The 13,081-nt window shown below is 35.3% G+C and overlaps 1 protein-coding gene across 2 annotated transcripts in view; it reads right to left on the reverse strand.

The window, feature by feature from the left end:
* Dhod (dihydroorotate dehydrogenase 2) overlaps positions 1-13,081 on the reverse strand; it is a 173,569-nt gene that overhangs the window by 93,617 nt on the left and 66,871 nt on the right. For both annotated transcript variants that reach the window (XR_016548788.1, XM_090397708.1), the window contains exon 5: positions 9,158-9,274. Coding sequence is in view for 1 of the 2 variants with exons in the window: in XM_090397708.1 (XP_090253834.1) it covers positions 9,158-9,274 (117 nt within the window). In the remaining variant the exon portion in view is untranslated. The remainder of the gene's footprint in view (positions 1-9,157; positions 9,275-13,081) is intronic.

The raw sequence follows: 13,081 nt of genomic DNA on the forward strand, positions 1-13,081 counted from the left end.
AAGGAAACTGACGGATTTGAAAAGAGGCACTGTGATAGGATGACATATTGCAAACCTGTCTATTTGGCAAATTGTTGACAAAGGGGGCCATCCCAGGTCAACACTCAGTGATACCATACTGAGATGGAAGTCAAGGGAGTCAACTGAAAGTGCTACCTGCAGTGAATGATCTACCACACTTACTGAACATGACCATAGGGTACTACAAAGGATAATATGTAAAAACCATCATTCATTGACCTGCACTTTGAATGCAGAGTTCTGGGCATCAACTGGAACATGAATCTGTACAAAAACATTCAGAACTGAGGCTCAGAACATGGGTTTCCATGGTAGGACTGCAATATGCAAGCCAAACATTATCCAAACCAACATGCAGAATTATCTTCAGTGGTGCAAAGAGCGGGACATGGGACATGGAAGCTTGGAAAGCTGTGTTATGGAATGATTATTCACATTACACCCTCTAATGAACAGATGGGTGAATGTCTCTTGCCAGAGTACATAACTCCCTACTATGAAATTCAGAGACAGCAGTGTGACTGTATGATCCTGTTTTTTTTCTGATGTAGTCTCTGACCTGTTTGTGGTGCCACAAACAATGACCTCTGAGAGGTATCTGAACATTCTGGACAATACAATGTTCCTACTTTTCTACACAAAAGTACTATAGAAATGACCACTGTCTCTTTCAGCAAGACAATGCACCATGTCATTAGTCTGCTACTGTAACTGCACGATTTGTGAACATGAACATCACCACACTTGACTGGACTGTGCAGAGCCCTGATCTCAACCCTATTGAACATCTGTGGAATGAACTGGAATGCCATTTGAGGTCAAGGGACGTCCATCCCACAACAGTCCAGGACCTCATTACATGCCTACAGGAAGAATGGTTCAAAATTCCCATTGGTTGCTATCATATGCTTGTAGAAAGTATGCCCTGTAGAATTGCTGCAGTCATTACAGTGAAAGAAGGGCGTATATCTACATCACGCTATGGTACCTATTGACTTTTTTCCAAGCAATGTGTGTGTGTGTGTGTGTGTGTGTGTAAACTAATGACTGAGACTTGCTTAAAAAAAAAAAGAGAAAAACACTGTCTGACTATTTATGCATGCAAATTATATATCACACATAGAATTTTAAAATAAATTGCATATTAAATAATAACTGCTCCAAAACTTTGAGACATGACAAATATTTAAACTCACTGATGAGATTTTCTGATATAATAGTTTAATTAAATAAAAGAAATATTAATAATATGTCTTTCCCAGTAAAATATGATGGACCATAGGCAGGGTGCTAACCAACCATTTTATGGTCTACTTTGTTTTTTTACAAAAAAGACCAACAATGACTGACTAGTTGTCAGAACTAAAAATCTGTAACAGAAAAAGGGTAAAATAAAAATAGCTGTCCAGAAGCAGCAAGTTAGTTAGCCACAGCATATGGGCCTTGTAGCATCTGAGTTGTTCTTCAAGAGAAGGTAATTCATTATATTATTTATTTAAACAGTAGCCTCTCATTTATCTGTAATCCCAAATAATCAGGAATGCTAAAGAATTGCTAACAGGTACTTATATCTTAAAATATTTTCCATCTTTCATTATGATTAATGTAGTATTTTTCGTGTTATTGCATATACAAAGAACATTTTTTACAGGCTTTGTGAAGCATATAAAACATTGTGCAGTAATTGAATTTTTGACATGAAAACGAAATAGGAATACCATTGACAGTGTTATAACACTGTTATGTTTTCAGTTTAGTAACATTTAAATCGATTTGGTGTGAATCAGGAGATGGTGGTGCTGGAAGGAAATATGATGAGGGATGTAAACAAGAGATTAGAAGAATGGAAAAGGTGAGACAGAAGTGCTTGTGAATGGAGAAGAGTACAGTGGAAGATGAGGGTGAAAAAAACAGGAATACAAGATGGACAGGGAGATATAGCATAAGGAGAGCAGATGTTGGAAACAGTAGTAAATATATGTATGGAGACAGTCGGCATGGTAATGGGATGGTCTATAATGTAGAGGAAATAGTTGAGTCTGAAGAAATATACATAATAAGCATGATAAAGATGAGCAGGCACATGGCAATTGTGGAGAAATCACAGCTAAGAGGTGGCATGGCAAAGACTAGTTACAGACCTAAAAGATGTAAATGGAAATAGTGACAGTGGTTTTTGAGGCACTATGGAGTGAGATGGTGATTGCCAGGAAGAGATATTTAGTTGGATGCTACTATATGCCAGGAAATGTAAAGGGTGGTGAGAAAAAAATGCATACGCAAATTAAGTTAGTGAACAAGAAAAGGATGATCATTATTGGTGATTTTAATTATGATGATATAGACTGGAACAAAGGGAGGGTGTATCTGGGAATAAGAAAAATGAATTTCTTGAATTCTTGAGGGACAACTATCTTAAACAGCATGTAACCCTGGACACACAAGGATCAAGAGTATTAGATCATATCATATCAGAGGATGTGATTGGGAATAGGGTGTTGCATCTCCCTCTAGTTTGCAAGAGCAACATGAGGTGATCAGCTGGATGGTAGTCAGCCATATGAAGACTTCTGTGAGAAAAGGATATATGTACAACTCCAAGGTCAGGGATTACAAAAGGTTTAGGAGATGGCTTAGAACTATAGCATGGAATGAGAAGCTAAGTAGAGAAAAGATAAATGCTACTTGGACACTGATCAAGAGGTATTTAACAGCAGTAAAGGTGAAAAGGATGAATAAGGTAGATGGAAAAATGGATTGATAAAGAGATTAAGCATGCAATCTCACTGTGAAGGCAGCACAAGATGAATAATGGCAATGATCAGTTGCACAAAGAGTATAAAGAGCAGGACAAGAAGGTGTCTCAGTTGATAAGGATGGCAAAAGGAGTAGAAAGAGGATAAAATGGACAAAATTGTTCCACTTCACAAAAGTGATGATAAGACTAAGACACAAACTGTAGACCAATCTGTGTGTCTGGAGTTGTGAAGGCACTGGAGAGAATGATGAGCACTAGGATATAGAACTGAGTTGATAATAGCAGTATTTTCTGTAATGATTAGCACGGGTTTGTTAAAGAGGGATCATGTTTTATACATTTATTCATGTATTACAACAAGGTGATGAATGCATTGAACAAAGGAAATGCATATGGTGGCAATATGCATAATGTGGCAATCTCATTATAATGAGATTGATACATTATAAGTTGGTAACTAAATTAGAACAAATGGGATTAGATATACTAGATCAGTGAGCTGGATAGGTGCTGACTGTCAGACAAGTATTAGCAAGCTGAGGATAAATGCTGGTGGTGTGAAGCAAGGATGACTGTTTAGTTTGTATATTAATGATATTGGGACATGTTTAATTGGAGATATGCAAGTATTTGTAGATGATGCAAAATTTGGGAGAATAATGAGTGGAGCAGATGTTGCAGTCTTACAGGAAGATCCAAATAGGGCAAATGAGTGGAGCTACCAGTTCAACGTGCCAAGGAGTAAGGATTTGAAATTTGACAGAAAAGGGAGAAATGCAAAGTATAAAATTGATGGAGAAATTTTGAAGGGGATGGGGGAGATGAGAGATTTGGGAGTGGTGGTGGTTGATATGCACCTGAAGTTTAGAGGTCATGTGGCTCAATTTGTGAAGTCATCACATCAGTGTAGACAAGGATCTTGCATGTAAAAGTAAAGAGGGTATGGTCCCATTGTATAAAGTCTTAATCAAACTGCATATGGATTACTATGTGCAGATTTGGTCACTTGGTTTTAGTGGGATGTGGATATGTTAAAAATAGTCCAAAAATGATTGACTAAGCTATCTGGTTCATCTGTAATCAATTTATGACTCCTATACCATTAATGTATATGATGTATCACATAAATAAGCATTAGAAAAACACTGATTAACTAATTCGAGAAATTCAGCAACTTCAGCCCTCCTGCAACATCCTATTTCTATCATAAAATAAATTTTCTTTTGCATTGTAAAATAAGTCAACTGAAGACATTTTTATATAGCTCAAAAGACATATTTTGGTGATTACACCACATTTTTTATTATTCAGTTATACAACATACTGAAATAATAGTTCCCGACAAGTTTCATAAATCATAGGATTTGCATCTTCAGTGGTAAATAGTATAACTTAAGGTTTAAACAATAGAAATTAATAAATACAAATCATAATCGTCTGGCTATTCGTAAACTCAAATAACAGAATGCAGATAGAAAATGTTATTGATGTTGAACAATACTGGACGATGTCACGTGTTCTTGTTCTCGTTCATACAGTCCGAGCTCAGATTGAGGTAGATTTTTTATTGCATTGGGTTGGGATTTTCAGCATATTAGCAGCTTCTTTAAATTTTCTTATGTAGCTGTTGTTTTCTATGTATGACATCGTCATTTTTTGCCAGAGTATATTGTGTCCAGTGGAAGTGGTATGGAAAGCAAGACCCGTTTTTTGTTCTCTTTTGTATTGTACTTCTTTTTGGTGTTCAGCCATGCGTATTTCTCCAGATCTTCCTGTCTGTCCTACGTAGCAAATCCCACAAGAGCAATGGATTTTGTAGACTCCTGGTTTTTTAAGAGGATGATGAGGTGGTTTTGGTGGATGTAGGAATCTTGAGATTTTTTCCAAAGGAAGGAAGGCTACTTTTACGTTGTGTTTGTTCATTCTCCACACTTGAGAGAATTAAATCAAGGTTTAATTCTCCATCATGTGTGGTCAGCTCTAATAAAAAATCTACCTCAATCTGAGCTCGGATATGAACGAGAACAAGAACACGTGACATCGTCCAGTATTGTTCAACGTCAATAACGTTTTCTATCTGCATTCTGTTATTTGAGTTTATGAATAGCCAAACGGTTATGATTTGTATTTATTAATTTCTCTTGTTTAAACTTTAAGTTATACTATTTACCCCTGAAGATGTAAATCCTACGATTTACGAAACTTATCGGGAACTATTATTTCAGTACGTTGTATAACTGAATAATGTATAACCAATTAGACACAGAAGTCTACGCTTGCAATTATAAACTTACGGTGAGTGCTTTTGGCATAAAGTTATACAATTAGAGAAACTATGCATTAAATATCTCAACTTTTAACCGTCTAAGTTTCCTCATCCAATGCAGAGATAACGAAGTCATCCCGAAATTCATCAAAATCAAACGCGTATTCCATGCAAACAAAGCCTCCAGAATTTATCATAAAATGGAACTAGCTCTTTTAAGAGAAAGAATTACAGTCACTAGAGCTGAATTAGCAATAATTAGTAATAACACTTTTTCTCTTCATAATGAACTGGCCACATCTCTTCCAACCTACTTATGGTACAACATTGATAGTGTTACATTCAACGAAGCAATAGTGATCTCAGAAAAGAAGATACATTAATTCATAAGTTCAACTTACTCCTTCAGAAGAAAGAAATACATAAAAAACAACTAGATCATTCAAAAGTAGTTATTAACCTTTCTTAGAGAGTTCTAACAAAAGAAGAGAACAAGGTTTTACTTAAGGGTTTTTAACTTTGCCTTAACCCCACGTTTCCAACCAAAAATTGATATCATAGCACAAATAGAAAAAGGAATTAGAAATCTACCGGACAACACGGCAGATCGTACCCGTATAGAGAGTACAGCTTTACTATTAAAAAGCAGATTACCTCGTAGGAATCTACCTTACAATGAATTTGCTTGCCTTAAAAAATTAAAGGATGACAAAAATATTGTCATAATCAAAGCGAATAAAGGCAACACAACTGTCATTTTAAATGCTACAGAATATGATAATAAAATGAAAAGTCTCCTGGAGGATACAAACACCTACAAACCCTTAGACAGAGACCCGACTTGGCATACACACAAAAAAAACAAATAATCTCATAAAAAAAGTGCCTCTCTGGATGGAAGAACTTAAAAAATACTTACAATCAAAACAGCCTTTGATACCAAGAATCTATGGTGTTCCAAAGATCCACAAGTCAGATATACCTTTAGACCAATAGTAGATGGAAGAGATTCACCGACTTCCAACTTGGCGAAATACCTCACCAACATGATCTCACATCATATAGAAAAAACATCTTCCTTCATAAAAAATAGTACACACTTCATAGAAAAAGTGAAAGATATACGTATTGGTCCATCAGACATCTTAGCAAGTCTAGACATGATCAGCTTGTTTACAAATGTCCCAAGACAAGAAATTTTGAATCTTCTAGAAGACCTCTTCCCTCTGGACATCTTAGATCGTTTTAAACATTGTATAAACAATACTTTTTTCACTTATCAAGACAGAATCCGGGAACAAAAAGAAGGACTGGCCATGGTTTCATCATTATCACCGGTATTAGCAAACCTATTTATGGAAAAATTTGAAAACAATGCTCTAAAGAATTACCATAAAAAATCCAAAAATATGGCTAAGCTATGTAGACGATATTTTCATCATATGGAATGGAACAACAGATGAACTTATCAATTTTAAAGATTATCTCAACAATTTGCACAACACCATAAAATTCACTTTAGAACAAGAAGAAAATAGAAAACTTCCCTTTCTAGATATTCTATTAGAAGTTAACGAAGAAAATAAATTCTCCTTCTCAGTATATAGGAAGCTGACCAACACAGGAAGATTTCTAAATGCAGCCTCACACCACCATCCTTCAAAAAAAATACTTCTTCGAGACAGAGCATACAATATCTCCAGCATGCAAGAAAGATGTAATGAAGAACTAAAATACTTAACACAAATCCTCCAACAGATGAAACAAAAACCATCAAGAGAATCCTTAAAATGCCTCCAACTAACAACACAAAAAAACAGGATTACAAAAATGCAATCTCGCTTCCTTATATCAAAAATGTTACAGATACGCTAGCCAAATTAATGAACAAACACAACATAAAAGTAGCCTTCCTTCCTATGGAAAAACTCTCAAGATTCCTACATCTACCAAAACCACCTCATCATCCTCTTAAAAAACCAGGAGTCTACAAAATCCGCTCTTGTGGGATTTGCTACATAGGACAGTACAATACAAAAGAGAACAAAAAACGGGTCTTGCTTTCCATACCACTTCCTGGACATGATGTACTCTGGCAAAAAACGACGATGTCATACATAGAAAACAATTGCTACATACAAAAATTTAAAGAAGCTGCTAATATGCTGAAAAACCCAACCCAATGCAATAAAAACAGAGGTTTAATTCTCTATCAAGTGTGGTCAGCTCTAATAAAAATTCTACCTCAATCTGAGTTCAGACTGTATGAACGAGAACAAGAACAAGTGACAACGCCCAGTATTGTTCAACGTCAATAACGTTTTCTATCTGCATTCTGTTATTTGAGTTTATGAATAGCCAGACGGTTATGATTTGTATTTATTAATTTCTCTTGTTTAAACTTTAAGTTATACTATTTACTTCTGAAGATGTAAATCCTACGATTTACGAAACTTGTCGGGAACTATTATTTCAGTATGTTGTATAACTGAATAATAAAAAATGTGGTGTAATCACCAAAATATGTCTTCTGAACCAATTAGCCACAGAAGTCTACGCCTGCAATTTTTATATAGCTGTCTGAAGCAAATTTCAACTCATTAGTAAGTCACGTTTGTTTTTTTTTAAAAGAAAATTCCATCCATACAAGGTTGTAAATCTATAACACATTTAATATCATTGGTGGGCCAAGGGCTAATTAATCTGGGTTTCCAGCTCCAGGGAGCAAACACATGGTACTTTTTTTTTAACTACTTCAGGTCTCCAAATAAGCAGGATGGTGGTCTCAAGGGTGATGAAAATCATCTATTACCGAAATCATCTACTATTTGCTTTCTTTGTGGAGAGTAGCAAGATGAATTAAAAGTTTCCTGTCTCTCAAACACACAAAAAAAAAGATGAATCCAAGACATGGTATACATTAAAAAAAAACTCATATCTATCCAAGACCTCATGGAGTCAAAGACTCATCTGGGACTCATCTTGCCTCATTTTATTCAGTACATGACATACAAATTTCCAAGTTTAAACAATGCTTAATATATTAGCATTCCCAGAATTTTTCTGTTCAGAGGCAGTTATTACAATAAGATTAAAATCCCATTACCTAATTTATAATAGAAACATTTTGAAAGATTATTTAATCTCTACTCAATTTTTTTTTCCAGTATCTACTCAATCAATCTTCTCTCTTTCCAATATCCAATAAATCTGAAAAATAGCATGAGAAACTGTTGCATTTCCAAAATATTTGTAAAGTCTTTCAATAATACATAAGCAAAAATTTCAAGCACCTTCAAAATTAGTTACCTGAACATCTTAAATATTTATGCATTTTCTAACAGCTTGTCTTTCTTAAGAAATTAAAATATGTAACACTACTACATATATCACATATCCCTTCTCATTCACAAATGTTCCATTCTTCTTTCTGCTAATCTCTTTATTCCTGTCAACAACACCTAGCTGTTAAGCAAATAATGTGCTTAGTGATGATGGTATAAAAAAATTTAAATATCTTTAGCTGGTTAGTACTGTAAACAAACCTGAAATCCAGCTGCCATCTCCATTGAGTAACATGATGCTATCAGAACAGGGGATGAAAATCATTTATCACATAGAGACTTTCATAAACATATGTGATACGAAATTCAAACTAACAGCTTGTTGTTGCAAAGCTGAGACATTTTCACACTTGGCCACTCAGGAAAGCAGTTCTTCCTTCCATAAAGCTCAGTTTAATCGGCAACATGATTCATTAGTGCAACAAAGCAAGTTATAAAAATTAAAATAATAGATCAATTTATAGTTTCTTCTTAGTTTTGAAAATATAGTTCAAATAAGAGTTCAATTTCAGGAAAAAAAAAAAAAAAGATACAAAATGAAAATACCTCATTATTTAATTTCAAAAATTCTATATAAAATACAACATATTTTATAAAAGTTGTGCAATTTATACTATTTTTCAATTTAAATGCAATAATAGTTACACAGAAAAAAAGTTAACTGAAGTTGTAAATGTAACACTAATAATTAAAATAGATTATATCCAACATCAAATATAAAAGTGTTATGAGAGGATGATAGCTGTTAATAATTTAGAATGGGCTTACATTTTTTCTCAGGATTACTTTTGCAATTTCTCTCTTTTCTTCAAATGAAAGATCAGGAGCAATTTTTACCAATATGAGGGGCTTGTGTCTGGTTAATTCATCTCTTGTTTTTAAAACCTGACCAAAAAAAAAAAAAAAGCATTAGACTTTCAAAGTATACTTTCAATGAAACAATCATTTCGATGAATTGTACACTTGACAAGAAATTATATTTTGATTTCATTCATATTTTACACAGGTGCAAGCAAATGAAAGTTTGTGTGGTAAATAAGGTAATGTGCTATACATTATGAGATACAAAGATAACTCAATGTGATGTCAACTACTCTTTATACAAGTAACCTAGTAGTGAAGATATTTTAAGTGCAAACTTTTGTTTGCTCACACTTGGATAAAATAAGCATGCAAATAAGAATGTAATTTCCTATCAAGAATAATTTACTTTCCTTCCCAGCAAAAAAATAAAATAAAATAACAGTAAGCACCCGCTAGATTTCTATTCAGGATGACTAGTCATTAATAGCATCATGTTCCAACATAAAGTTGTACATAAATTCACATGGAGAGAAGACAAAAGAATAAAAACAAGTCTTACTGAATATGTTAATGCTGATAGTGATATCTTCATACTGCTTCAGGACACAAAGAGTATACTCAGAGGATTGGAAACAGAAAGTGATCACCATTTAGTTTTGAGTAGAATAATAACAATGCTATTGGAATAAAAAAAAATTCAAATTTTTGTAAAAAGGATCCAAGTCAAGCAGTTTTCACAGGTGTACTATAAACTCAAATATTATTCAAGAAAAATGAAACCTTGAAGACTAAGTTTGTAGAGTGAAGAAAACGCTCGTTGATTCAACCAGGGAAGTATGTGGTAAATTTGGCTATAAGGATTAAAAATAAATAAATTAAAAAAAAAAAAAAAAAATCCTTCATGGTCAACTCAAAAAAGTAAACAGGCAATCCTAGAACACAAGAAAGCATATCAAAAGTTCTATAAGTCAGCATATTCTCCAAGAAAGCATTTTGAAAGAACACAGAGAAAAAAATGTGAAAAGCTAGGTTATGCATAAAAGTGGTTGGTTACACAAAAGTAATGTGAATGGTTTTATAAGAATATATTATTATTACACAAGTATCTCCATGGAGTAAGAAGACTCATCATGGGAGATCCATTATTCACACACCAGCCATTCATTCACATAATACCTATCATACCTCTCCTTAAACTCATTTACTGATGAAGTGCCCACAACCACCTATGGCAACCCATTTACTAGCCTCCAAGCAAAAAATCTAGTCCAAACACCCATACTTACCACACTCTTATATGACTTCTGTTGATGATCCCTTGTTCTCTCCCTTCTTGCCATATACTGAAAAAAGTCTTCAGTGTCAATCCTACAAAACCCCTTTTAATAACTTAAATGCTTCTATCATGTCTCCTCTTTTTTACCTATCAACTAATTTTTGAAGCCTACAGACCATCAATCTATTCTCATAGGGAGCATTCCATAGACCTGCCACAATTTTTGTCATTTGCCTCTGGAGCCTCACAACAACCCCACAGAATCTGGGAGTCCAGATCTGTGCATAGTAGTTCAGATGCAGTCTTATATAGGGAAACAATAACCTCTCTATCCCTGTTTGTTAGTGTGTTCTTCAACAGCCACATAATCTTATGTGCTGTTTTGGTTACCTTAGCAATATGCCCTCTAAACTTCAACTCTCTATCCACAATCACACCCAAGTCCCTGGCCTCATCAGTTTCCTGCAGTTCAGTTTCATCAATATAGTACACAGCTTCTCTTCCCAAAATGCATTACTTTACACTTGGCCACATTAAATGGCAGCCATTTACCATTGCCCATACTGCTATTCTGTTTAAGTTTTCCTGCAGGATTCTCTGCATCACCTTCATTGCCATTGCTCTCTTCCCAGTTTACAAACAACTGAATATTTCCTGGCAAATCATTTCCTATATCACTGATATACAAATTAAGCAACAGAGAAACAAGCTGAGCCCTGTGGTACACCACTGGTCACTTGCCTTCTCCTGGACTCAACTCCTCCATAAACCACTCTTTGATATCTCTCCATCAGCCACCCTCTAATCCAAATCATCAGATTCGTATCCATTCCCACTTGCTGCAATTTATGTGGAATCTTGTCAAATGCTTTTGCAAAGTCTAGAAATATCAACAAGTAGTCATTTTCCTGCCTCCATAGCTCAGTCGGTATAGACAAAGCCCTTTGGTCAGAAAGACCTGGGTCAATTCCTGTCTATGAAGTGAGGAACCTTTATCTGGTCTCTTTTGACTAAAGATGAGTTAGCTGGTCTCATATGGAGGTAGAGGGTTTTTTCACCTGGAAACTTGGGTTTTTCATCCCTCAGAACAGGCAAACTGGTTCTGTGATCACACAGACATAAAACACTCCTGGAATAAGGATTAACCAACCTATTCCATAGGGTTTCGGTTTCAAATGCCTACACGGTGAAATGTGGGTCTATGCATGAGCATAAATCAAACAACAACAACAACAATCGTTTTCCTTATCTAATTCCACTGTAACTTGATTATAAAAGCAAGCAAATTACTAGGGCAAGACCTACCCTTCACAAAACAACATTGTCCCTCATAGAGTATCATATTCCATTTCACAATGTCCTGAATTCTGTCTTTCAAAAATTTCTCCAATACCTTAACCATTACCACTCCTGAGATGCTGATTGGCCTATAATTTGGTACTTCTGTTGGAGCCTCCTTTATGTAATGGTACTATTTTGCCTTCTTTCCACTCCATTGACATCTTCCCAGTTCTGAGGTTTAAATTAAACAGCTTGCTAAGAGGAGCTGATAATTCCCTTGCACATTCTCATAATACACACAGGCCGATATGCCATCTAATCCCATGGCTGTGTTCATATCGAGGTTCTGCAATATTTTAAGCACCTCCATTTCTTCAATCTCTATTCTCAAATCAGTCAATGTCACCACCAAGATGGTACACCTCTGCAAAATGCTCACTCAGCAATTCAACTATTTAGTTTGGTTCTATTATCTTCCCACCATCAGCACTTTTTTTATCCTTCCATAGTCATTTCTCCTTTTGCTTGCCACATAGTGAAAGAACTCTTTTAGAGCTTTTATTTTTTTGTTTTGGCCTCATCAGCTAGCTTTCTCTCATAACTAGCTTTAGCCCTCCTTACCATAATGGTCATCCTTCTTTCCTGTGCCTCACACTGCTAATCATCTTTTTCTTTATAATCCCTTCACAACCTTTTCTTTGTGTGCAACTCCTGCTTAATGAAGCTATTCATCCATCCACCATCTAACTCTTAACCAATTTATCCTTCTGACTCTAGGTATACATTCAGATACTGTTTTCTTCAAACACCCATTGATCACCTCCCGCATCTCCCCCCTCCCTCCAAATTCTAATGGCTCTGCTAAAAGCTGATTCCCCAGGTTGTCATAATCACCTGCTTCGTAATTCCACATATATCCCTTCTTAATAGAAAATTCTGCATGTCTGGCAATCTCCCGGGTCAAGACTACATGATCACTTTCTCCAAGCAGATGCAGCATAGCAAGGTTAGTTAGTGTTAAGTTCTCTGATACAATGATCAGATCCAGCACTCTCAAACCTTATGTCCCCCTCAATTATATGTTGCCTCAGGTAATTATCTCTCAGCAACTGTACAAATTCCATGCCTTCCCTGCCTATGATGATTCCTCCTCCCAATCTATATCCCCACAGTTAAAATCCCATATAATAATTGCCCAACCTGTACTCATCATGCAAATTTTACGAGTGCATGTCATCTGCATTCTCTCTTATAACCCTGCTATAATCCAGGGGTATAAGAGAGATTACATATTTAGTCCTGTTGGCCTCTATCTCACATCAGATAGCTTC

Source organism: Typopeltis vanoorti, chromosome 9, assembly GCF_054136105.1.
Source record: "Typopeltis vanoorti isolate ZY-2024b chromosome 9, IOZ_Tvanoo_1.0, whole genome shotgun sequence".
NCBI classification, from domain to species: Eukaryota; Metazoa; Arthropoda; class Arachnida; order Uropygi; family Thelyphonidae; genus Typopeltis; species Typopeltis vanoorti.